General features: G+C 40.1%; 1 protein-coding gene across 1 annotated transcript in view; it reads right to left on the minus strand.

Moving 5' to 3' along the window:
* The window catches only part of LOC147314975 (protocadherin-16-like), a 78,543-nt gene extending 55,270 nt beyond the window's left edge, over positions 1–23,273 (minus strand). Inside the window, exons 1-2 of the mRNA XM_086262101.1 lie at positions 22,974–23,273; positions 15,729–17,549 (exon numbers count right to left, since the gene is read on the minus strand). Coding sequence (XP_086118227.1) covers positions 15,729–17,528 — 1,800 coding nt within the window. The 5' untranslated portion in view covers positions 17,529–17,549; positions 22,974–23,273. The remainder of the gene's footprint in view (positions 1–15,728; positions 17,550–22,973) is intronic.
* Between the last annotated feature and the right edge of the window lie 4,066 nt (positions 23,274–27,339).

The following is a 27,339-nucleotide window of genomic DNA, read 5'->3' on the forward strand; positions in this document are numbered from 1 at the left end:
ATCTAAACATAGAACCTCTAACCCAGATTAGCACTGCACTCAAATACATAATTAGTATGCACGCTGCAGTCTTCCTCACTTTTGTCCAAGAAGAGACACTGGCTGAATCTATAGCCCATAGACTGGGTCAAAAATGAATGGGTTTGTTGGCGTTATAAAGCCCTAAATGTCATTATTGTACTTTGGCCATAAAGGATCACTGCGTTTAACCAGCTAATCCAACATGTTGAGGCAATTCACATGCAATGTGGTTATGCTGGTGAGTTAGCAGGGGGTCCCCAGCTTTCAGGAAAGCAGTTTACCATCATAAAGCAGCTGTCCCACATCAACAGTCCCTACAGACACAGACAGTGCCGTGTTTGTGCCATAAGCCATTCTATATGAGCGCATTGTGGCAACTCCTCCGGCATTTTTGAAAAGCCTGGCAACGGCAAGCTCACTGGGTGAAAAGCGTCTAGACTAGTCTTCTAAAGAGAGCCTCACTTCACATTGGCAGTCCGGGTTAGTAGTAACACTGACACAAGGATATTGATGCACTTGTAAATAAAACCTTAATTAGGACTGGTTACCAACTCCAAACTCCAACAGTCTAACTACAGCAAGTTGTGTATGGAGTATGCAAGTGGAAATGGAGTCATGACCAGAATTATCAAAAACCCAAGCACATCAAAACGTCTGGAACTATTAATAATTCTTTTGCACTTGAGGCAGTATTTTCAGTAAAGGCAACAGTAGTATGGCTGCAAACAGCCGTAGCTAAATGAGCTCAATATCTTTAATATCTTAAAAAAAAAGGACTTTCACACAAAGTTAGTGTTCAATTCATTTGAATAATTTACTTTGCAGAATGGCCTGAATATGAGGAAATGGTTGATCCATCAATCTAATCTGTCACTGAGCTTTAGAACGACATTGTTTCTTCTATGTTCTTTGTTTTTGTACATCTAATGAGCTTTAAAGGGGAAAAAAAGCAACAGCAAACAAAGGTAGAGCGTTATATAATAAAGTCCTCTTTGGAGAGCCTGGAAAGCATTCAAGACCGTGAATAAGTTTGGTGCTGTATGAGCACGCAGTTTCCTCTCTGTCATCCACAGAACACACCACTGTCACGGTGTTCATTTCCACTGGCTTCCTTCGGTACCCACATCTAAAGTTTCCCAGGCTTAAGCAGGAATTGGAAACTAACATTCTGTCCAGTGTGAGCACAGTTCTGTGAGCGTATCATGCCAGTCTTTCCAGTCAGAGCACTCTGACGTCACGCCATTAATCCCTTTCGCCATACCACCCAAGCCTCGGGGAGACCACATCAAATCCTGAACTCACTCTCCCTGAGAAGAAGAGTTTGTACCCCTGGGATTTCTTTAATGAGGCTTACAGTAGAACACACCAGCGCACCAGTAATGAACTTCACAGAAAGGAAAAGCACTTAGAGATGCCATTAAAGGAGAGGTCATATCAAAACTGGAGTTGTTTGCCGATTAGGAAAGCTGATTAAAGCTCCCCCAGCCCACAACCCAACACAAAGTCACATTTACTTGACATCAGAACAATGTTTGAGAAGCTGCTGTGTCAGATACAAGTTTTAATACAGTTCTTCTTTTGTTCTGGGCCTCCATTGTTTTCCATTAACTTTCGCATGGAATCAGAATAATTGAGCAGACTTTTGAAACTTGCTTGGGTTTTCATTCATGAATACAGTCTGGGTGAATTTTTATGTAATAACAGTGCAAACTAGTTAAATCAACCGGTGATACGAGGTTACACAACTCAAGGAAGCTGATTTTCATTCCATGCATAGATGAATGGGAAACAAAGACTACATAGAACAACCAGAAAAATCTATTCAAATACTTGGAACTGTATAGTATGAAACTGTAAAGTGTCAGCACAAATTTAAACAATGTAGATTTATGGTTAAAGAGTAAAACAGTTCGATATGAGCCTGCAAAATGCAAAGACCTGTGACTGAGATGTTTACTCACTTCAAGGCAAAGACTGAACCACTTCACTGTTGTTTATAATAAATCAGCAAAGTTTTTTAGAAAGTGGGAATTTCAACAAAGGACTTGTGCAGGAGCTGCTCTTAAAGACGAGAGAAGGCTCTCAAGAGAATAACAAATGACTTAACTGGCTAAAACGGTTTACAAAGGCCTAGAAGTGTCAACACGAACTCCACAGACAGTGCCACAGCTAGACAAAATATCCACCGACACAGTATTTGAAAGTATTTTTCTTTATGTACTCCAGTGATAATACTCCAAAAGGAGATCATTCTTCACGTGTCCTCAGGCAAAATCCAAGCCACACCATACAGACACTGAAAAACTGTGACTGAGAATATGAGAAGACAGAAACAGGATGCTGTAGAATATGTGAAATAAATATATATGTTTAATTGTTTTTTTTAAGCTTCTTATTGTACACTGCAAGAAAAAAATCCTAATATGAAAGTATTTTACTGTGTATTTTACAGTTTTGTTCTGTTCTTCTAGAATATCATGAAATTTACATAAATAGACTGTGATTTCACATTTCAAATGTAAATTAACATAAAATCACTGTAATGTAATAAAACATAATTTTCTTGTTTTTTAAATGTATTTGTCTGCACATATGCATATTTAGATTGTTAAAATACATTCACAAATGTATCATGATTTCACAAATATTTGTCTGTTATTTGAAAGATTGAACTGCTAAATTCAAATGTAATGCTATGGAAAAATATATAAAATGATTCTTATAAACTTTTTTTTACATCAAATGATAATTATTATTATTTCTATTTAGGGCGATCGTGGCTCAGGAGTTGGCAGTTCGCCTTGTAATCAGAAGATTGCCGGTTCGAGCCCCGGCTCGGACTCTCTCGGTCGTTATGTCCTTGGTCAAGACACTTAACCTACTGGTGATGACCAGAGGGGTCGATGGTGCAATATGGCAGCCTTGCCTCTGTCAGTCTGTCCCAGGGAATGCAAGCCAATATTATTTAAACTAACTGTATATTTCTGTACATTTAAGTATTATTATTCATATTGCCACATTCATTGACCTTGTTTATAGGTAATTTCATTGTTTAATCAGATTAAAATGTTCCTAATTTAATGTTTAAAAGCACTTGGAAAAGGCAAAATCCCATGTAAAATTAGGGCAACAAACTGTATTGTCATTACTGAAAATAACCGTATTTTTATGAGAAAGTGATTTTCTGTTATTTTCTGGTATTATTTTGGCGCCCCAGCTGCTGGAATATTACTGTTTTTTTAAGATGTTTTTTCTAACAGTGTATTTGTTTGTGTGCGTGTGTGTGAATGTTAAAATGCCAAATAAAACAAATATATGTAGATTTTCTAAACCAACCTTGCTGAGCTTTACATTATTTTATTTAAGAGGTTTTCAGTTTTTAATGTTCTCCTTTTATCATTTCTTTACTTTTGATGTTCTTGTGAAAGCACCTCAACATAAGTCACTCTATAATGGCGCCAAAGTGTATGTTAGGATCATCACTTTTTGTTTTTGAATACGCTTCCATCATTAAGGATTTGTCCTGTCGTATAATAACATTAACAAGCCAATAAAGAATTAGGTCAACTGAGTTTCACATCCCGCTGGCCCTTCTGTATAGTTCTTCTGTGATTTAGGCATTTTGTGCAGTACATCCAAGCCAAATATAATTTGAGCCTGTGTGCTTTGGCTTCATCCTGACACACCTTTTTTAATCTGGGAACCTAGCAGCTAGTCGCGACTTAGCCTCTGCAGGCAAATTCTCTCTCATTTTTTTCTTTTTTTTAGGATCTTCTTACACTTCTTATTATGTCATTGAGTCACTTCTAACAAATGCAGATAAACTAAAAAGAGCAAATAATAATCTAAATTATCAACATGATAATCTTCTCCCTTACCTAAAGATTTTGTTCATGCTTTTGCAGATGCATTTTGTCAGAATGTGAAAAGAACACACTGGCACTTGTTTTTTCCTGCCTATCACAAAGTCTCAGGATCTTTGCAAACACATCTGAGATATTAATTGGGTGCTTCACCCAGTAGAATAAAATGCTAATGAATTTCTCTGTCAAGCAGAGTCCTCGAACACCAGATTTCTATTTAGACAAATAGGATAAAGTTGTCATTAGTCAGTGAGACGCACGTATGCATCCATGTCTTGAATTCAAATAACAAGGCAAGAACAAGCTTTTAAAATATTTTCCCAAAATAGAGACCTGAAACAAATACATCCTGTTTGCTCAGACAGACGCCCATCATTCCAATGAAACACTCTCCCTCCTTCAGTGTTTACACTGTTGTCCTCAGTGCCCATGAAGGCTTTGTCCCATCTGAGATAAGAGATTTGTGACTGCTTCATCACAGTTCTAAACAGTGCGAGATAATGGCTGAATATTACCAACAGACTTTCCGCTTGTGGCAGCAAGGAGGTTGTAGATGTGGGATGAACCTGTTTCTGGAGGGAAGTGTTTTTTAGGCTGATAGAAGAAGAAAAAAGAAGGACAAATTGAATCTAATCGCACTGGCACTTCATTGAGTTCCCCCTTGTTATCAGAATGCAGGAGCGCCGGGAGGGAGACAGTAAAGGAAAGTCCCTGTCGTGAGACAAAAAACAGGGACAAAGTCGTCTGAGCAGAAATGAGGTTTGGAAGAGTGGGGGCCCTGTGAACTCTTCCCCATGTGTGTCCTTCATGACAGATGCAGAGGCCCAACCACTGACAACATGTGAGGATGGGGAGGATGGGGAGGTTGTGGAGGGCGAAACATGTTGAATAAACACATTCAGTCCCGTGCTACCCCCATGATTTCCCCTCCAAATGAAAACCTCAGTTGATATACAATATAGATTCATCTGATAGCTCAGTTTATACTATGTGTTTATACATCAGGATAAATGTACCTTCTCTAGCCAAGGGATCGTGATGTTCTCTATCTCCAAACAAACATCCTTAGACTCTGCTACATGTTCCCCAGACCTCTAGGATATGTTGATAATGTTGTGAGATAGCTGAGACAGTGAGACAGCCCAAAGAGAAACAGTGATGAACTCTGGAAAAAAAAAGGACAGCTTAACTCTAAACAGAGGCCACTACCTTAAAAAAAAAATGTTTTCACAAGCTGCAGAGTAGCTGAGCTTTCAAGGTTTCATGAGTTCACCTCTCCACAAATAATTTCGGGACTGTCCTCGCACGTAAATACTCCACTGCAGTTACAGCGGAAAAACAGGAACTTTGGGATGATGATTTGCCCATGAAATCGATGGGGTTTCTTGTTTACGCTACTCTCCACCCACTCTTGTTTCCCAATATTGCCATGGTAACAAACCACCACTTGAGCTTCATATACACTTTTGCACGCACACTGCATGAGGTAAATCTGCACTTTTTCCCTCTCAGCGTCTGCTTTCTTTCTCACTCTTTGCTCCTTCCGAGTTTCCCATTTGTTTCATTTTCCCCAGTTAGTTCTATTTTTCGCTCAGTTTTTTTTTATGCAGCATCAAAAAGCCCAAACTTTATACATAATTAATAGCCACAGATCATTAAATATATTTCAAAAAAGAAAGCCTAAATGGGCAGCTTGAGATTTCATTATTAAAATATTATATTATTTTAAAGCTTGAAATCATGTATAGTTAACAATTTTAAAGTCATTTGACTAAAAAGAACATATATATATATATATATATATATATATATATATATATATATATATATATATATATATAATTTTGTCTCTGGTATGTCTCCTTCAAAGCTACTTTTTGTAGCCTGTGTCAGAATTTGGCCCAGTCCCACAGCAGAAGTGGTGCCCTTCCCCCAAGCATTTTAGGAAAAACATTCACCATAGTTCTCTGTATGTGTGTCAGTGTGATGAATAAAGAACGGAAGCGGGGCAGAGGGTGACTTCACACTTAAACAGCCTGTTTACAAGTCATTTACAGAACGGCAGGAGGGGGGAGAGTCTCAAAGGAGTTTTCCCCCAAAAATTGAAAAAGCCGCCTTTTAGAAATACACAATCAGGAAAAAAACAACACAGCAAAAAGCTTTATCTGCAAATCTAGTAATGGTGAAACGTGAAAAGACTACAGAAAAACAGAGAAAAATAAGCAGAAAAGCTGAACTGGTTACACTATTGGAAAATTTAGCAAAGGTGGAACAATGAAAGCTTTCCTGTACACGAGCAGATTTCCATGCAGTTCTTTTTATATTGCAGGAGACAATCTTTGAAAGATGACTCCATGGTAATAAGAATGAAAACTGCAAAGAAACCACTAAGCTTATTACATTGTAGAATTAGTATGCTCGAGGTAAAAAAGCAAAAGGGAAGCCCATAAATAAAAAATGGAGCAGTAGCAGTGACGACGGGAATGGTGACAGGGGAAGAGCACTGACTGAAGCTGGCTAAGATTTAAAGGCAGAAAGGATGCCTGATTATTTTCTCTTTTTCCCATGCACAGTCATGAATACACTCAGTACATAATTGCTCACAAAAATGTCTCTGCCAAAGCATTATGACAGTGCATTAAATGTCTGCATCTCAGCCTCAAACGCTTAAATCACACATAGTAGCATAAATGAAATGACGGCAGCTTGCACATGGGTTCAGTTACAATGTTTAAACTCAGTCTTCCTGTAATATTTTAACTTCTCTCAGGCAAACTGATGAAGGACATTTCCAATACAGTACCCTGAACTTCTGTGAGCATTACAGTATCCTCACACTTGTTTGCACTCTCATTATGTATGCATCAAGTACATTAACCAAGAGTTTTTACATTACAGCAAAACACAGGAGCATTGCTGCATGAGGGTACTCCATATGCTTCTGTGCAATAAGTAAGGAATCCTATATCGTCACAGGCTTATCAAACATTCTGTTTACTTCGGAGACCACAAATCTATCTGGATACACCCCAGGAGACTTTTGAGTTGTCATCTTTAAATATCACTCAGCTGCTTCCCCCAGGTTGAAAACAGTATTTATTTTTAATCAAAGCCTTTGTTATAACAGTAATGATGAAACTGCATGTGTCCTGCATTCTGAGTGTTGGCTGATCTGTCAAGAGAATCGGATGATCACAACTTTAGCGCTGCAGGGTAGTAACTGAAAGTGTGACAGCTGTGTTCCTGATGAACTGAGAAAATGTCAGCAAAAATGTGACTCGAGCAATTCACTCCTCCTTCCTCAATTAACTAAACACCCGCGAGCAATGACCAGCAGGAGAATGTTTTGGTTGTACTGGAAAACGATTAATGGGACATATGAAGAAATAAACTACCCAGTCCAGAGCAGATCTTTAGATGAATAGTGTTATCCCAGCATGGCATGACTTCACATACAAATGGCAAATTGCTACATTAATCACGATATCCGCTGTCTGGGCTAATCAGGGCCTGTAAGCAATAAGTTGTTGATGGTAAAAATTGGCAGCAGGTGATACTGTAGTTCACTCCGGGCATCAAACCAAAGATCTGCACCGGTTTGCAAACCAAGATCGTTCACATCTGCACACCCCAGAGTCCTTTTCAGTGAGATTGCATGCAAGTATCACTGCCTGCCACATGAAAGTGAGGATGTACTCTAGCCACTCTACAACCATCACGTAAAAAGGTGTTTTGTTCTTATCACAGTTGCGCTAGGGGATTTGACAAAGGAGCAACAAATGCTTAGAGATGTTACAGAAAACTGTGGGCTCATGAAAGAAATGTCAGAGTGAGATTAGAGGTTTTTGTTGCAACTAAAATCTGATGAAGCGTATCGTGTATGATTTCCATCGATCTTCTATAAAGACATCGCCAGGTTTGACTGGACGCAGCTTCTTAAACCAGATGTCTGGATGCCTTCAGCCTTGGCAGTGATGCATTGACTTGCTGAAATTATCAACAAATTGTTTCTCCATTATGCTGGCCATTCCACCATCTGCATTTATTTCACTCCCGAGCTGACTTCTCAGACGCAGCGAGGCTGCAGACAATACACACTTTTTCTGGGTACTTAACCATGGAGTATTTTTTTAGGACCATCCTCTGTGGGTGATCAGCTTTTCCAGCAAGGCTGAAAGACTGACTCTGTATAGTGTGCTTAAGCCATTCTCATTTAAACACAAAAACGTAAGGTACTTTTCACTTCAGATTCCACAGTGCTGAAACTCAGCATGGTTTTTGCCCCAGTTGGATCTGACTGGCTGCATGTCCAGCATTCAGCCAGCACTGGAAGAGAAGGGCGGTGTTCAGTGTTGATGTGCATTGTTCTAGTTTCACCATGGATTGCCAAATTCATATCAGCTCCATCAGTTTCTTTCGCCCACGTCGATGTTTTGGATCCCATAAGATTCATTTGTGATGCAGCCTGGGAGGAACCCAGACCACTGATTAGAGAATTTCTTCCACTGTCGAACCTTGTCTACACCGATACATGCACATAGACACACACACACCCCTTTCCTGGCTTTTTGTTCGTCTGCTATGATACCACATCACACATCTTGAATCCTGCAACCAGCTCTGCCTAATTACAGCAGACGGTCCCACTGCTCCCTTTGCTCCATGCAGGCTCCCCGCAGCACCAGGCTATACACAACAATCAAAACAAAGATCTGGCCTTTCAACACAGCAGCTAAAAGAAGCAGCACCCAACTCACAACATAAATTCTGCAGCACCAGAATCAAATTAGCCTTCCTAAGGAGGTACGCAACCCCGCGGTAATTAGCTCCCCCGCTAAATCTTTAAATCACCTAGTACTCAGGAAATCTATGTTAGGCTCAGCAGTTGTCTCATTACAACTAATCTACAGGGTGGACGCATTTCTATACAATAAAAATGGCACAACAGATGTCCTCCCTTACAACACAAGTGGCATTTCTGATAGATGTGGTCAAAGCATCAAGATATGCAAACAGCACTGTGAGGTTGGACCACCATGCAGCATCAGTACACACAGATTGGGAGTCTGGTTTTAGCAGGCCAGGGTGCCTTTCTGTCTGAAGCCAAGACAGACAATGTGGGTAACACCACAATGTAAAAGTGGAGCGTCTCTCCACACAAACCTCCTTTTCCGTGTGGTTTGTCATTCTCTTTCTCTTGCTCTGTCTTACAAGGCTTAAAAACAACAACAGCTCAGTGGAACTGGGCTGAGTACAAGAAATAACAAATTCTTTGATCCTGAAAAGTTTTCTGTTTCTGCTCTACTCATCTATTATTACTGGGTATTGTATGAATATGTAAGATGTCTAGTGATATTATTAACAATATATTACTTTGACAATGAGATAAAATTACAAGCATTTAAAGTAAAAAATTATTTCTTAGCTGGCAAAAGTAAAATAAACTGTGCAAAATGTCACATTTCAGGTAGAAATCACTATGTATTCAGTCAGTTTTCATAATGTCCTGAATGATCATTATCTGAAAAACATTCTGTTTTTACAGTGCTAACAGTGTCAACACAGGTTCCACAAAGATTACCTATTTTTTGCCACCTGAATTTCCTGAAACACTATCCAACATCCACTATTTCTCACTTGGGCAACTTACGTATTGCCTAATCTCTGTGTTCATACATTTTTCTAGCCCCAATCAGACACGGTTGTAAAGCAAACTGATCGGACTAAGAGCAGGCACTGAATGCGCCACTCCTTCCATGACTTTTTGGGCTCAGTAACATTCTTCTCAATCGTTATTTCAACTGGCAGTCAGTGCAGCAGAAAGGCTGGAGCAAAAAGGGGGCTGAGGTTGCTGGCAGACAAAAGCGATGCATTCTTTGTAACAGTTAACTTCTGGATTTAGAGACATTGCTCAGCGGTTAAGATATTTTAGGGCTGTGTATATATAGTATATGCATGCATGTCGTGAATGAAAAATTCAACATGTTGGCAGCTGCTTTCTTTCATTACAACACATGACCCTCATCATCCTGCCAAAATTGATTTGTGGCTGTTTGTATAGAATGTAGTCTTCTGATTACTGATTTTTGTTACCTGGCAAACTGTCACTCAGTGTCTACTTTCCGGTCTGGTGGCTTTTGATGGACAGCAGGGGACTGGATGGATGATTTAGCACAGATTTGCTTTGGAACAGTGTGAATATCGCAAGCAGATGATGCTTCCTGATGCCCAGCTTGTTTAGCGATGCCAACTGCCTTGCACATGTGCAGGGGGACCACGGACTGTGAGAACAGAAGGCCTGGCAGCCGTTAGCACAGTCAGCCTCGAGGTCTACCCCCCTTCCCACTCATTCGTCTCAAAAGAGACGAATGGCAAAGTGAATAATCGTCTCTATTTACAAAGGTTAAACAAAAGTCTTCCTCTTGTGCCTGAATACAACACTGTAACAACATGGCCATGTAGACACCCTTAAAGGCCACACACCTGCAGTCTGACTTCACTCTGTTGATAATTTCCAACCATTCTTTCTTGAACGATCCAACCAGATAAGCCTGGGTCTGCTCAGACTGAGACCTACGAAGCTGCCTGTTTGTGTCACTCCAGGGGTGCTCAAGCATCCCCAGGCAAGCAGATGTGCTGCTCTCACCTGCTCTGATCCACATGTCACCACTCCACAGGGAAACAAGGGGAAGGGAAGAGGTGTAATTGGATCACAAAGAGGACACATAAGTGTGGGAAAGGGAGAAAGGAAGAGATAAGAAGTCTGATCATGGCAGAAAGAACAAGGACAGAGACAAACACAGAGACTCAGACAGGAAGAGTGATATCCCACTCCTCAGAGTCAGAGGATAGATGTTAGAAAAGGGATCAACAGCTGAATCCAGCTGCTGAGAATGAGCTTTGTTACAGCTGCCAGAGGCCGAGTGTCCCTCTGGAGACTCTCGGCTGTTTTCTTTGCGTCTCTCGCGCTCTCTACTTTCACTGTGCTCACACAGTCTTTCACAGAAACTTGGAAGCAGTGCTGAGAGGTCTGTCTCACCTGCAGCAGACAGTCTGGGTGACAGACTGTACTAATGAAATTTTGTGTCCCACAAGGGGGATATATAAGCCCATCTTCCTTCCTTGCCAGATGCGGGCAGGAAACCCCTCCAGTGAACTTTCATACCTCACAACTTCTGCTTTACAGCCAGCACTCCATGTGGTTGCATCACAGCACTGAGGTCTTGTAAACATTGCATACACTTACCACTCAGCACTCACATAATGGACAGCAACCAGCAACAAATTTGGACTGTGTTTTGCAAAATATCACTGGCTGCTGCCCGTTTGTTTGGACATTAGACATTTGGGAAACCATGATATATTATGATGGGCATATTTTCCTGCATTTACAATGAAAATTTCTCCTAATAATTATTAATAGTTATGAATAAATAATAAATTAAATCTTTGCAGCTCTACAGTATAGTTAAATGCAGTAGTTGCACTTTAATCCTTAAATGCAGGGTTCCTTTCATGTTGTTTCACAGTTCGACATGCGCACACCCACAGCTTTGGTTTTACACTAATGAACAGTATTTCCTCCCAGCTTCTGTATTCAACCATATAACATTAAATTTTCACCACAACCTTCTCCTCTTCCTGTGCTGTTGGACAGAAAGAGGCGGCAGATTTGATGATGGACGGCTAAGCACAATAAAATGCGTTCAGCTGTCTCGAGCAGAGCAACTTTGACCTGAACACCCACACTCTATCCAGATGTACATCAGTGTTTATGTTCGCTTCATTGCCCCTGCTAGGCCCAGGAGTAAGTGTTCGAGGAAGTATTACATTCACGAACACATTAAGTAGCACATCCAGTTTCCTGCAATTTTACCATTCCCTGAAAATACTGTTATACCACAGAGCCACAATGAAGCTCGGTAGTTAGCAGGAGGAAAAAGAAACAGAAAAGGGAGACCAAAAACAGAGTCAGCTTGCCTCAAGCTAAACCAGTCTCAGAGGAAGAAAAAGCCAGGCTGGTATTAAAACAGACAAGTGAGTATTTCGCTTGACAAAAACCATCTCCAGGAAAATGTCTGGTGAAAACTGATTACATGGTTTGTATACCAAAATATCCATATGAAACTGGCAGTTCCCCTCATTTTCATAGTTTACCTCACTTATTTTTAAAATGCTGCAGTGTCATTTGAATGTTTTTGGAAGAGCTTTAGTTGACAAGGTAGTTGTTATGAAAAATGTGTGATTGAGCAGGTGTAACGTTCAGTCACCAAATCATTACATTTTGCATTTTCGTTTTGTAAAGTTCAGTTTGGGTGAAATTCAAAATGAGCCATTTTTATGTTTTGAATTTTTATGGGCTGAAAATGTGGTCGCCGTTCAGCGGTAGCTGCTGAAACAGTGAGAGGAGAAACTTTTTATGGAGAAGGAGAGAGCTGCAATTTCAAAATACGAAATACTGAGGTTCACGTGCCACTTGCATTAGCCAACTTCATAGATTTACTGTCAGATATTAAATTTTCATTCAGTTTTTAATATGAAGTCAAAAGTATGCTATACTGAAAAGACTATAAAAAGCAAGGTCTAATTCATCAATGTAGGCGTTCCAGGGAGGAACCTAAACCAAAAGCACCATCCACAGTTTATCACTGAATACCTGAGTCTTCACTACACAACAAAGCACTTATTTAACAGCTAATAAAGAGCTGAGGACACCGGATTTGTATCACTGTTATTAGAACCTGCTTAGTCATTAGAAGGTAGGTGGTCATTGTAGTAGAAAGAAAACTACGGAAACTGTGAGTGTGAAAAAAACACTAGAAAGAAGCTCAATCATTCATACGTTTTCTCGAGGGGAATTATGGGTATTTTTCCCTCACAGAGTGGTTTCTTTTATGCTGCCAGGAATGGAGTACTGATTCATAGTGCCACTTCACTGAGGTACCCCTTTCAACTAGGTTTTCTTTAAAGCATTCAATGTGAAATAATAGATATGTTTGAATGCTGCTTTATGTGGTATCTAAACTTAAAAAAAAGGCTCATAGTAGGTCTGCCCACGAGAAATCATAGGCAAAGAATAATACTCATAGATTAATGTTTTTTGAAGGAAAGAGATTTTCAGAAACGGAAGCAAATTAGGCACCAAAACAACAGATAAATGCAAAAGTTTGAATACAGCTTCAAGAAAGTCTCACAGAAAGCAGTCTTCGTCTCATGTTGCTAAGGGGTTTGCAGCAATAAAAGCGGTCCATTCAGTCATGAACGTGGGGGAGGTGGCTTTAAAAATTAGTTCTGGCCTATCTTCACACCTAGGTAATGAGAAATGAAGTGAGATCAGATAAGAATTTAGCGTCTGCCGGACAAGCAGACAGACAAGGAAGCCCCCCTGCTTATGTCACCTCCGCTACTCATGCAAGCGCTTGTCAGGGTTCATTTCCCCCTCAGCTGCTCGGAGACCCCCTCTCGCCTTTCTGCTGGAGCCAGAACAACCCGAAAACAGACAGAGGGGCAATTCTTAGCAGAGACCCTCCAAATGAGCCAAGAGCCGCAATGATATGAGGCGTAAATTATTCCCCAGTGCAGGATTGTGACACAATCAACTGAAAACTTTCATTACTTATTACATATGTAAAAGCCAAGACAACCATGTGCCTCATTATGTTTAACAACGACTTATATTACTTATATTATATTCTTCTTCCTCAATCAAAAGCCTCTGATTAACAGATGTGATAAAATGACGCAGAAGTAATAACTTTTTTCGTCTTATTACTTTCTTATTATTCAACAAGGTCTTCACACATTTGCATTAAAAAAATACATTTGTACAATGAAATGTAACAGTTCCTCTTGAGTGAATGCATGCTTGCAATCTGGAACGGAGATATAATATGAGGCAAGAGAGCATAATTTATAAAATGAAGTGTGGACTGTAGAAAGTTGCGTTGGTATTGTGGTTCCGGATATGGATTCGGATATGTGTTGTAGAGTTATATTGAACCTCGACACCATCCAGAAAACTTGTAAATTGGACACAGTTGGAAAACTAATAAAGGAGAATGGAATGAGTAACGCCTCATGAAACACATTCCATAATGCAGCTCATAGTTTTCAAGTGCTGTTTTTCATGTCGAATTTGATTTCCCCTCTCCAGGGTGACCTATTTTCTTTGCAGCAGATCTCATATATTGAATTACAAGAGTGATGCCTGTTAATAGGATTAAGCCCTTATTTATTTATCCCCCCACACACACACACACACACACACACACATCTAATTATAAAGTCATCTGTAAAAGCATCTGATGTATAGTGAAAGTGACAAAAAATAATCACGCCACATGAGAATAGCCCTGAAACACCCACAGATGGGAAGAGGAGAGCGAAAAGGTAACGTGATAATCATAATGTCCATACTATAGGTTTTTTTTGGGGGGTGGCTTTGTCTGTGAAAGATGGGTACACTGAGAATTTTATCTACAAAGAGAAAAGGCAGTCATCAGATGTCTTGCTGAGATGTTTGGATGTAGAACTGGCACCCTAAGTAAGAGCAGTCTGTTCTCACATGGGCCGCCAAACACACGTCTGCAACAACCAGTGAAGCCCAAGAGAGGCCAGAGAGCAGAGGCTTTGAAGAACTACTTCATACTTGGACTCAGTAGGACCCACAGATCAAGCATGTCATACTCTTAGGAACTGTCTGAGGGCAGGTAGTAAGCAGCCAATGGAGAGTAAAGACAGAACTCTGAAAATCGCTGGTTCGAAAGAAAACATGAAATCGTTTTTTCCTTAAACTTTTTTAATCAAACATGAACTCCAGCTCACACTGGAAACAGTGATCTTAGAGTTTCACAGTCCAAAACATACATTTTTTAATTACTCTTTGGTCGACTTTCCAATTTTCAAAATCAATTTCAGAACATTCCCCTTTCTCATTACACTTGCGGTCTTTTTGATTTATAAACTACCCACAAAAAGTCCTTGTAGTGCCTTAACTACATTTAAGTGCCACAGTATGACATTGTGTCTCCTTTCACCCCTCCCTCATCCACAGCAAAATCCTGGGCCAAGATCTCATCTGCTAGGCCGTCCATCTGGGCTGCACTCTATTTCCAACTCCTTGATCCATGCAGTACTGCTGTACACACTTGCAAAACAGAATCTCTATCCTCGTAAAAAGAAACTCCAGCTTGCTGATGTGAGAAATGGCTTGAATGACACCTGATATGCCTCATTTTCTCTTTGTAATTGCAGTCTTTTTATTAATAAATGACTAGTGGAAATTATTTTTTACCAGAAAAAAACACTGCATTTACATGGGGTGATCTAATTTGTCTGAACTTTAATTCATCTTGTCGCTTATGGCCATTTTTTTCTCACGCTCAACAACCCTAATTAAGGTGCCTTTTGAGACTGAAGTGACATCTATTTCTTTGGATAAAGCCCTGAATTTGTCTCTGTCTGTGAATATGTGAAAAACTCCTTTGTGCCTCGGCTGACGGAGGACTTTGCACTGCCTCTGTTACCCTGGAAACCTTTTGAGAGGTGAAGGAGAGGACAGCCAAGGAGCAGATCATGTTGGCCTAAATTTGCAGGTAAATCCTCACTAAGGCTGTCCAATTTAAACAGCTTTAGCATTAAATAATAACCCTCGATGAGGAAAAAAGGAGTTACTCTGACAAACTTCTATTTTATTTATCTAATAACTTTCCATTTGTCGTTCTCCACAGTTGCACCAAAGTCCAATGCAGACCCTTACATAAGCAAAGTGTTAAAGCGTGGGAGTGTTGATCAAATCAATCAATTCATAACCTTTTACTGAATTAAAACATTAAAAAATCCTACCTCGAGAATGCAGGTCCCCGGTGCTGTGTTCTCCTCGACAGACACATTGTAGAAGTTTCTCTCAAAAACAGGCTCGTTGTCATTTATATCCTGAAGAAAGATGTTTACAACTGCAGTGGATGAAAGAGATGGCTTTCCTCCATCAGTGGCCACCACAGTTATACTGGGACTAGGGTTCTTTTCATAATCCAGCTGGGAGAGAGTGGTAATAATGCCAGTAATGGAGTCTATACTGAACCAGCTGTAATAAGCACTTCCATCTTGTAGGATGCTGTAGCTTATGTCCCCATTTGGCCCCTGGTCTTTATCTCTAGCTGTTACCTGTAACACAAAGCTACCTGGAAACACCACTTCAGGAATGACCTGCCTGTACACTGGTTGGTCAAAGAGAGGAGGATTGTCATTGATGTCAATCACTTGGATAGTGAAGGAGGATTCAGCCCTGAGCGGAGGCATGCCGGAATCTGTCGCCATCACCCTCAGCTCATAGGTGTCTCTTTCCTCGCGGTCCAGAATCTGATCCACACAAATCAAATAGATTATGCTATCCTTAGTGGTCAGGGCAAACTTTCCATCACCTCCCTCTAGTGACACATTGACATTAGCATACTCTCCGTAGTCTGGGTCAGTGACTGAGATGCGGGCTACGTACTGGCCTGGCTGTGCCCCTTCTGAGATTCTGGGAGATCCGTCCTCACTGAGAAAGATGATGGTCATTGTAGGCTGGTTGTCATTGTAGTCTCTGACATGAATGGTGACAAAGGCATTGGTCACTTCTGGGTGAGTTGCGTTGTCTTGCGCCTGAACCACCAGCTCGTGGACCCTCCTCATCTCGAAGTCCAGTGGTTTGTTGAGGGTGATGATGCCAGTGCGAGAATCTATGACAAAGTAGCGATCTGGGTCGCTTTGTCTCCTGTTAATTTCATATAGCACCATCCCATTATCACCCTCATCAACATCTGTGGCAAACACCTGCAGGATGTTACTTCCTGGTTGAAGGTTTTCAGATATTATAGCATGGTAGCGGCTCTGGTTAAAAACAGGAGCGTTGTCATTAATATCTTGCACAGTAATATCTAACGTCATCTGATCAGTTCTTTTGGGGGACCCGCCATCAAAAGCCTCCAAAGATAAAGTATAGGTGGATCTTTTCTCTCTGTCTAGAATGGTATTGACCACCAAATCCAGATAGAGAACTTCATTGCTTCCTCTCCTGGTTTCCAAGGTGAACGCCTGGCCAACATTTCCATCCTTGATAAGGTAAACCTGTGTCGTAAGCTGCCCTTTATCACTATCAACAGCTGGCTCGAGAGGAAACCTAGTGCCGATAGCTGTCTGTTCAGGAATTTTAAAAGTGGCTTGCTTTCTGGGGAACTTTGGAGCGTGGTCATTTATATCATTCACCTTGATGGTCACCTCTACTGTCACACCTGTCATGGTGACTGCAATGAAGTTGTACCTATCCCTTAATTCTCTATCCAGAACTTTGGCAGTTTTAATAATGCCTGTGCTTTCATCTATATCCAAATCACTCCCTACTCCTGTGCCCTCATGGTCTGAAATGAAGTACAAGGATGCTGTTACGCCAGGGGGGAGTCCTGCACTGATGTCACCTACAATTGTACCTGCTGGTTGCTCCTCATCTAGCTGTAGCTCAAGGGTTCCCAAGACCACAGGTGAGTGGACTGCTATAAGCTCCAAGACCACATATACCATTAGCACTATCCTTTGGCTCCACCAACCCTCACGATGCAAAGAATCCATTACAGACTTCCCAAAACCCTTGGCAGCAGTCTTCATTTTGGCCCCTTCGTTTTAAACCTAGAGACACACAGAGAGGAAAGGCTGAGCAATATCAAAATATTATTAAAAAAAAGTCAGAACAGCAGAAACTAAGTAAAGGTGTAATATTTTTATAGTAAGGTAGTTTAAGACACCTAGGTAGCCTACATGCCTTAAACACTTTCCCATATGTTTTATTGACTTTGCTCCTACCCACACTATATACAACTGGCCAAGCACATAACATTTTCCTTCACTTCTTTTTCACCTAATAAGTCGACACCTTGTTTCTCCCATATACCAGAGAGCCCCCCTTTGCTAAAGAAACATCAAAGCCACAGGCCACAGCATACCACTTCAGACAGGGAGTCTTTAGCTGTTGCTCTGCAGCTTTAATTAAAAGGGTGCGAGAATCAGTTTGGCCAGGCTACCCCGTGTGTTTGCCATAGCTGTTCGCCTTTGTATACGTCTGGGAGGTGAAGTCCTGGATTTAATATTTACCACCACATTTATCTTTCGTGGAATGAGGAATTTTAAAACAATCCCCCCCAAGAACCCTTTCAAATAACTCTCCTTAGGCAAACATATTGAGTTTATGAGAAGTAAGAGTGTGAGTGTTAAATCAAGGGGAAAAAATATTGAAACACTGATATTTAAAAGCAGCAAGGGTATTAGGATTTCTTGCATAAACAATAGGCACACTCTGGCAAAGGATCCACACCACTGCAGAGGAAATGTAATTGAGACTGAGAGACACTGTGGAGCAATGTGGAAATGTTTCAATAAGACTGTCACCATCTGCAGAATAATCCAAAACCACCAAGTGTCAGGCTCAAAGAAAATTATTGTGTCGTTTTCATTACATAAAAAGACAGGCTTCCAATTGTCTGTGGTTCTGTGTAATAGGTCTAATTCATAATGACTTTAACTTCCTGGTTAAGTACATTTTGCTTTAATTTAAAGAAAATATATACAGAAGTGCATCAATATTTGAATGGCTGGCTCTCTGTAAAAAGCTCTTTAAGGCTCCCCCCAGTGGATTAATTGATACCTGCAAGGAAACATTCAAAGACATCTGCGCATCTGTGTGTGAGCATGTGTCTGTGCGTGTGTGTGTGTGTGTGGACTAAATGCCTTCCTGAATGCTGTGTGGCGATCTGTCTTAGCCACAGTGGTAACAGTGTATTTGAGTGACAGAGCAGTACTGCAGAATTGAAGGGCTCCATGCAGTCTACCTCTTTCCCTTTTTCTGGCTCTGCAGCATTGTAATTGAGGTCTGCTGGAAGTTGGCCATGAGCACACAAGATTCCAGGGCTAATTTCAGTCTGCCGTGATTCAGAGCCCACAACACTGAAGATGCTAACTTTTAACGTCATAAATTGCTTTGAATTTAGTGTGAGTAGCGAGAAACCTTGTATCACATCTTGTTTTGAAATATGGCATGAGAATGTGTCCTGTTTGCATCTGCTGTGTTACCGGTCCAAGATGATTCAATGGTTTAGGCATAAAAAGGAATTCTGAGCCAATTTGCTCCATTAATCTCTAATTCTTATTGCTTTCACAGAGACCATAATAATTGCAAATGACAAAACCATAAAAGGCGAGCGCTACAAATTCACCATTACATAGTACAGTTTGGGTTGTTTTCTGAGTGCTGTTCTTGGCAAAAAACATAAGCACATCCATGACAGGCTGAAAATCTTGACAGCACTTGAACTTTAAAGCCTCAGTACTGATTTACTTTACTAAAACACTGGGGATGAACTTTTACAAAGCTCCCTCCAGTGCACAAAGGATAGCTTTTCAAGGCCAGACTCCCTGACCAAATACCACAACTGAAATAATGCAGTTTCTGGTTGAGCTACAGTGGAGGACCTCTGCAGAGCAGCGCAGCCTAATGGATATAACATACACACAGTTGGGTAAGCTAATTGAACAATACCAGGTAAAGCAGGGCACGTGGTTTCAAAAGATTCAGTGTGAGATTAAAGAGAAATCTATGCAGACTAAAGCTAAGATGTTAGCCTAATATATAACTGCTGTTGCCCACCCACGCAGGTATCACTGAGTTTCATACCTGTTCCTAAATTGCCAGTGAGAAGTCACATGTGTCAAGCTTTGGGAAAGAAAACTCTTCAAAGAGGCTGCTGATGGTTAAAAGCTGTTGCATTAAGTAAGCCAATCCGATTGTGGTTTGGATTCAAGCATTTTTCTTGCATAATTGTCTTAGAACGTGACTCTCTTCTTCTGGTAGTTAAATACTGTTAATGGCTTTTGCAAAGATGACGCAACCGCTGGTGGATTAATCCCATGTTCTCTGAACAAAGACACTAAAATGTTTACTTTGCACGAGCTTCACTATTTTTTTTTCTCTAAAACTGGCGTGTGTGTGTAATATATCACGCACACCTCAGTGTTAGCTGAAACTGTAGCATTGACCCAGTTTCTTTTGAATCCTTTAAACCAAGTCGAACGACCGAATCGGTGGTTCGTGGGATTTACGTAGAGAATGAAAATCTCTGTTGGAATAAACTAGATATCATTGTGAACACTTTGGTAGCATGACTGAAATCTGCATTCAAAATCCTTGGCAGCCTTGAATGCTGGGAACATCAGGGCAGCACTTTTTCCCCCTCCACTGTAGTCTAAATCGTGTTTGGCAAAATGTATTGGATATTAACGTCTAATAGCTGAAAATACTTGGGCTTATTTATATCTGGCTTTACAGTTTTGGGTGAAGTATGAGGTCTATTTGTCTTTCTCTGCTGCTATGAAGACAAGTAGGCCTTTGGTTTGGCAACTACTACAACAAACAGTATCTAAACAAACACTACTGCTGCCTCCCTCCATGAGCCATAACCAACATTACATAGAAGAATGCCAACACTCTCATGAAAATATAATTCTTAGCAATGCAAAGTAAAAGACACTTAAAAAAAAGGAGAATTAAAACGGTGGATTTACCACAGATCATCCTGCCAAGTCATATCATTTCATCTGAGAATTTATACATATGTTTTGAATAGAGAATGCCTCTCAATTGCCACTAACTGAACAACTGTCAAACACTGGCCTCAAGCAAATGTCTTAATCACAGACAACATCGGAGATAGCTTCTTGTGAGTAAATGATGTGCTAACTGGAAATACATTATTGGTTAAAAATCGCCCTCCATCAAACAAAAGTTTAGCAAATTACCCCCAAAATAAAGCAGGCTTCTACTTCATTAACGCAACCAAAAAACCTATGTAACACTAACAAACCAAGAGGGACAGCTATAGTGACAGACTGCGTAAAATGAGCTTCTAATTCCAAGTCATGAGTCTAGTTACTCACAGAAAACGTCTGTGGTTTCAAGAACACGCCAGCCTGCTTGGGGCTCGATGGAGCCATAATGGAAACCACAGACAGAAATGCAGATTGACTGGACATGAGGATGGCAAGCTTAGCTCAAAGCAAACTACAATGCTCTGAATGTTTGCCAGACTAAGTGCCACATTTCTGTACCTTGCATTACTCTTTGATACTTCAGTCGTTGGGCATGTAGTCTTAAAAAGCCCTTGAAAAACCATGACAGGCCCTTCCTGACAATAACAAACATCACATTGGGAAAACCCACAAGCTACATTTTTTTCACTGTGAACCCTTCAGTTCAAGGTTCTGAGGGTCCATGACAAAAGGGATCATCTCTTTCCCACAACAAGAGCAGCATGGGTTGGTTCAGCTGTTTGTGTAATATATTCAGGATAAAAAACACACACACCTAATATCTTTGAAGATGACACTGCCTGACATTGCACTGGCAGTGCTAGTGATTGCATCATTAAAAACAGATGTGTATCGTGTTACAGTAGCAAGGGTGCAAGGAGCAGCAACAGTACTACAAACTAAGGTAAAAGTTTTCCTGACTCACATTTTCTGATTATAAAAAGGGCAGGTCTCATTGGGAGTTTTTAAATCTGCGGGTGTCCAGATTGACATTCTTGCTTTCGCATTGATGCAACTTTTTTTTAAAATGACAGGGACTGGTCATAAATGTTGAAATGAACTTTGGAGGCGACAGCTTTCTGGCAAAGTGCCCTCAGACGCAATAGCTGATTTACACTCAGCTTGTTTGAGCGATGATTGAACTGCAAAAAGATGAGCAAAACCACAGTCAGGCAATTTTCAGAATGTGCAAGGCAGTGAGAAACTTTATGGTTAGATTGCATGAAACATATGTGCTTTTCTTTTCTTTTTTCAGGAATCTGCACACTATAGTGCAGATAGCATCAGCAACATCATACGCACGCCACAGAGACAAGACTAGTGAAAGGATTGCTTCATTCAGTGCACCAAAGGGAATATGACATAATTCTTGGACTCCTATAAACGCCACAGAGGTCCAAGCTGTGGTTTTATCCACAAGTGGTGCATCTTTCGCTTGTTTTTTCTGCAAGTTTAGATTTTGTCTCAAGTCTGAAACATGGCACGCACTGCAAAGATGTGCTGGAACAGAGAAAGTGTTAGAAATGACCCTATCATACAAACAAACAGCCTCACAACTAACCATGCACAAAAATGAATGAAACAGACTCGGCTCTGGTGAATGAGCCTCATAAAATCATACAAGTGTTAGGGTTTTTCAAACTGATGACTGGTAGTGGAAAAATAGAAAAAAGAAAAAAGAAACAAAACCTGGGCTGCACCATGGCAACCATCACACAGACAACTGCATGGCGATGGATCCCAGTGACTTAATTGGCTTAATAATTAAAAGATATGAAAACCTTTTGTGGGTAATGATGTGAGTAATCACTGAGCAGCTATAGGACCAGCCGTGCGGCTACAGCAGCACTCGGAGGACTATACAATAACTGCATATAGGTTTCCCAATTTCAGAGGAATGTCTTGATCTCAGGGGGACTTTAACAAGGTGCGATTTAACAAACTGTTAAATGTTTTGTCAGCTCTTCAAAGTCTACCCGCTCAAAGTCTACGTAGTATTTTGTTTTTTGAACTTACTGCTATAGAGTTGAAAAACTGCCAAATGATCCATCCATATGATCAACCTTTGCATGAAAGAAGATTAAGTAGCCTAAATTAGCCACATTGCATAATGACTGATTGTAGAAATACTCGATTAAAATGACACGTACACGAGCTGCTTTAAAATTTACTTTCTAGCATTTGTTTTTAATTAATTAAAACTTTTTAATGCTAGAGGCGAGTCTGCATAAATGCAACGGAGCGCGCTGATGCATTGGTCTGCTAAAACAGTAAGTAACAGGCAATTGCTTTGCATACATCCCTCCACTAAAATCCTTTTCTAAAGCAACGTGATTAGTAACGCGTTGTTAACAATGTATAAGTGAAAGGGGGTAAAGTGTGCTTAGAGATAAACACTGATGAATAACTTCAACATCAGGCTGGTTACTTGTGGCGCTGGAAGGTCTGCGCAGTCCAGCTTTGATGGATACTCACATTCATTTGTTCCTTTCCGGTGTTTAAAGATGATAACTTGCGCTTCCAGATGTACAAATTCCTCTCACTGTTCCCTTATGAAGACGAAGTACAGAGTTACATCCATCCCAGGAAAAAAGGCATTATCCCCGCGGCACACTTTGTTTCTTTGCTAAATTCCTATTCAGGTCTCTTCGATTTCTTATCAGACGAAATGATTAAAAAGAAAGAAGCAAACTTGGTCTCTTTGTAAAAACTTTCCTTTCGTCTTATCGGCATCCACTGCCCGCCTGTCTGGGCTCACACACACTGCTGCAGCACGCTAAGTGAAACCAAACGATGTGGGGGCCGAGCGGTGAACGTCCGTCTCCAAAATCGAATTTTTTCAACACGTGACGGAGTGCAGCCTCCTGCTCCTCTCCTCTTTCTGCTGCTGCTGTGATTACCACAAGGAGCCACACCGACTGCAGAGGCAGGTCAGGTTATTGCTGAACTTTGGTGCCACCATCCTATGCGAAAGGGAAGTGTACATCAGATACAAAGCTCGCTGTGCTCTGCTCTTCTGAAGAGTTAAACTGTAAAAGAAATCGCACAGAAATCTCTGCTGTGGTGACATGTATATGTCAGCACAGTACTTTTATAAATCCACTGATTTTTTACACGTATATTTGTTAAAACAGCTGAATAATTTAGCCAAATAATACAACATACAAACTCATTTTAATCATCCCACTGCTGAAGTAAACTTTCAATCAGTATAAGATATAAACCCTTACATTCATCATATTCATTTACTTGTGCTTCCAGGCACAGTGAGGCTTGAAATGTATAATGTAAATCGGGCCTGGCTTTAGTGATTATGAATAATATCCACCTGAGCTACCTAACAAAACAACCTCGACACAGCCACTGGATCATAAGGAGATCTAGCCATCATACAGACAACACTTTCCTTCAGATGTTGGAAATCAAGAAACCTCCTGGGGGTATTTTCCATCTAAGTCTAAAAAGGATACAATGCCTGTAACTTTTCCTCATATGTTGTGACTCTTTAAAGGAACATAGCTTACATCTTCAGTCAACCCCCAAGGGGAAGCTACACTTTTATCTCTCATGGTGCTGGAGCCATAACCCTGCTTCACTTTCTTGTCAATCACTAAAAGCTCTGAAAGTTATTAAACCCTTGTCACTTTGTATTTAGAGCTTATAAACATGAGAGGGGCAGAGAGTCCTTTTGTGTCTGTAGTTTTACTGAGAAACATCTGATGGAAATGGGATGAATGCCCCAATGTTTATTCATTTTTCTTCTTTGTCATTAAAGAAATGAATTTGAAAACTGAATTACCCCTGGCAAGACAAAATAAAGACATTTTATTCATGATATACCTGTGAAGTGACAGTATAAAGGAGGCTTTATGAATAGTAATGAACTAGTTGCTTTGTTCTGTTTGCACTGATTAAGAAAAAGAGAGATTATCAAAAAGAATAAACAAAAAAAGCTTGATCACTCTAACCGTGATCATTTTTTTTATTGCGGCTAAAACTTTCTTTCCTCCAGCCAACCTCGTTATGTCTCCCCACTTTCTCTCTCTGAACTGCTTTTTCACCCAGTGGAATGAGTTCCAGTGCTGGCAGCTTCTCATTATGACTGTGACAGTACAGCAAGGGAGGCAACTCACACAGATATGCATATGTTCACACTAATCGACATGCTCAGATGGTTTTACTTCCACAGGGACAATCATCCATATTATCTACACTACCTGTCCCTATTTTAATGCCAGCCAGACAGAACAACTTAAAATGACATGGAGCTTGGCTCTGTTCTTTATGCCCTGGATGTAATTTTGAGTGCAAAGGATCAAAAGACAGATACAAGTGGGAGTTAAATAGTATGCACAAAATAATATTTGCAGTATGCATTAAAAGAATCCAGCAGACGTAATACGTATTGGTGTTCTTAGATAGCAGTGTAGATAAATGTTTAGCAGAGCTGGAAAGCAAATAAAGTGTTTTGTTTATGTTTTATTTCCTTTCGTAGATAACATGTAGGGCTGTTTCATATCAATTCAAGTTGTTACTGACACCATCTCACTATCTTCGCAGTTCCTCGTGCAGCATTATATTAAACAAAGTAAAATCCTTTACCTTATCAAGATTCATTTTTATTGCAAGTATCCTTTTCTTTTTTTAACATAAATATATTAAAAAGCAAAGCCACAAAATCTGCCCAGTGACAAAGCAATGGATTGTCAAATATCCTGTTCGCATACTAATGACAAAATGTTCACTTGGCATCACTTGGCTTGCCTATTCCAAATTTGATAAATTATTAAAGATGAAAAGATGTACAGAAACTAGGAGCACAGATGTCAAACTGATGGATTTGTTTATGGTTTTGCAAACAACAATAAGCAGATTAGGTATTGTACTGTGGATAAATCAAAACACAAGCGGAGCATCTGTTTTCCATCAAGCGTCGGTGCTGGAGTTCCATACAAAAGTGCAGCCTAAGTTTACGTCGTTTTAAAGGCTCAGTCTGCATTAATTTTACCTATGCTCACCTCACACTTCAGTTTTTCAAGTCCGTTCACATGCATGAGATTGTCAGTTCCTACTTGGCTTTAACTGACTTGACTGCCCTCATGAGTCATATAAGGCCATGAATAAAAAAACAAGGTGCCGTAATGGTGGACAAATCTGCAATTCTACTTTGAGGTTAGATGCTGTCCACATCAAGACGTTGTGGTCTTAGTAATTTTTCTGTGCTGCTTATTTTAGTGACATTTGACCGTGGATTAGAGGGAGTACCACAACTTGGCTCCTTTACCCTTGCAGAAAGACCATGAAAGAAATAATAAATAGATTGAGTTTAATCAAGATTAAAGGTAAGTGTGTGACATGCCACTCTTTCTCAGGAAATCATATCAGTAACTGCTTCTAACCGGATACACAAAATGTAAAAAAAAATAACATAATACATGTATTGGTGAAATAAAACATCATGGTGTTGCACCACAAGCAATTTTTCAGCTGCTACATTAAAACCATAATAAGACTCAGATGTCCTTGTATCTCCCTACCCTGTAATTCTCAGTGTTTTGATGAAATATGATTTTTGTGAGATCTTTTCATTTAATTCTCAGTTTCTTTTGTGTAGCAATTGGCCCCACACATCATTGATGGCTGATTTGTGATTTTTTTTAATTTATTTATTTGCTCTCATAAAGTTTATATCGTGGCATTTGCAAGTGTGCCCTGGGTAACAAAAAAGGCTTTGAATGCGTTTAATTTGCAGCAACAATTTCTTGTTGTTTGTCAAGTCTTGGAAAACAAAATAACAAAAATGGGGATGACCTAATGAAGTTTTTGGTTAAAAAATGAAATAGGGGGAATAACAAGATGATTAATTTAATAGTTTTTGTAGCATTCCACAGAACAAAAAGCTGAGGAAAAGATATATACACATCAAATACTGAACTTGTTAAGCCACTGAGGCGTGGATTATCTGAGCATGCTCGCGTTCATTTCATTCTTTAAAAGTAATGGATTCATTTGTGATGCTTAAATGTAAATATTCTGTAATCCAGAACAAAATCCAGGACACAGACTTCACAATGCTGCTCTACCGGAACCCCATCTGGATCAAAACACAATGGAAGTTATGTCTGCAAGGTGAATAGTACAAAATGTTGAGGGTGGGGGGGTTGGGCACATATTTAAGCAGAGGCCTAATGACTTACGTTGAGACGAAACACTAACCAGAAGCAGTAGTGAACCATTTCCTCCAGACTGCTGTGCATTTCAGGAAATATGAGCTCTAGCGTGTTAAATGTCACCTTTTAAGTTACGGATGGGAAAAGTTCATATGAAACCTGCACAGTTCAAGATCAAGTCATAGAGTATCTAACGTTTCATGCTGTTTGGTGTGTTTTCTTTTTTTGTATAGTGCATGCATTTATTACCCTTAGTGATATAGTGCATATTCTACGCTAGACTTACACTGTGTGATCCTTTCCACAGGATACTGCATATTGAATGAGCATGTGGTTTTCATTTGGTTGATAAAGTTCCGGGAATACCTACCTCTTTGTCATCTTCTGGTTAATAGTGAAGATATTTTAAAGATTTCATGTCTCCACAAATTGCCATAATAAATTGTTCATGAAACCAAAAATCCTTGTGATGCTCTGACACAGAAATGAAGGGCTTACAAAGAAAGAGATTTACTCTCAAGTTCTTCACTGTGATTACTGAACAACGTGAGTAAGCATCTGTAAAACTTAATGTTGCGTTTGCTTTACTCAGAACTAATATCTGGTTCCTTTTTTTCCCCAACAGATGCAAACATGAAAGGGATTGATATAGCCCTGTGTACAGTATATAT

The sequence above is a fragment of the Aulonocara sp. 'chitande type north' Nkhata Bay genome, linkage group LG14, assembly GCF_057382095.1.
Source record: "Aulonocara sp. 'chitande type north' Nkhata Bay isolate Kocher_YH1m ecotype deep benthic linkage group LG14, A_spYH_male_GT1.1, whole genome shotgun sequence".
Taxonomy (NCBI): Eukaryota; Metazoa; Chordata; class Actinopteri; order Cichliformes; family Cichlidae; genus Aulonocara; species Aulonocara sp. 'chitande type north' Nkhata Bay.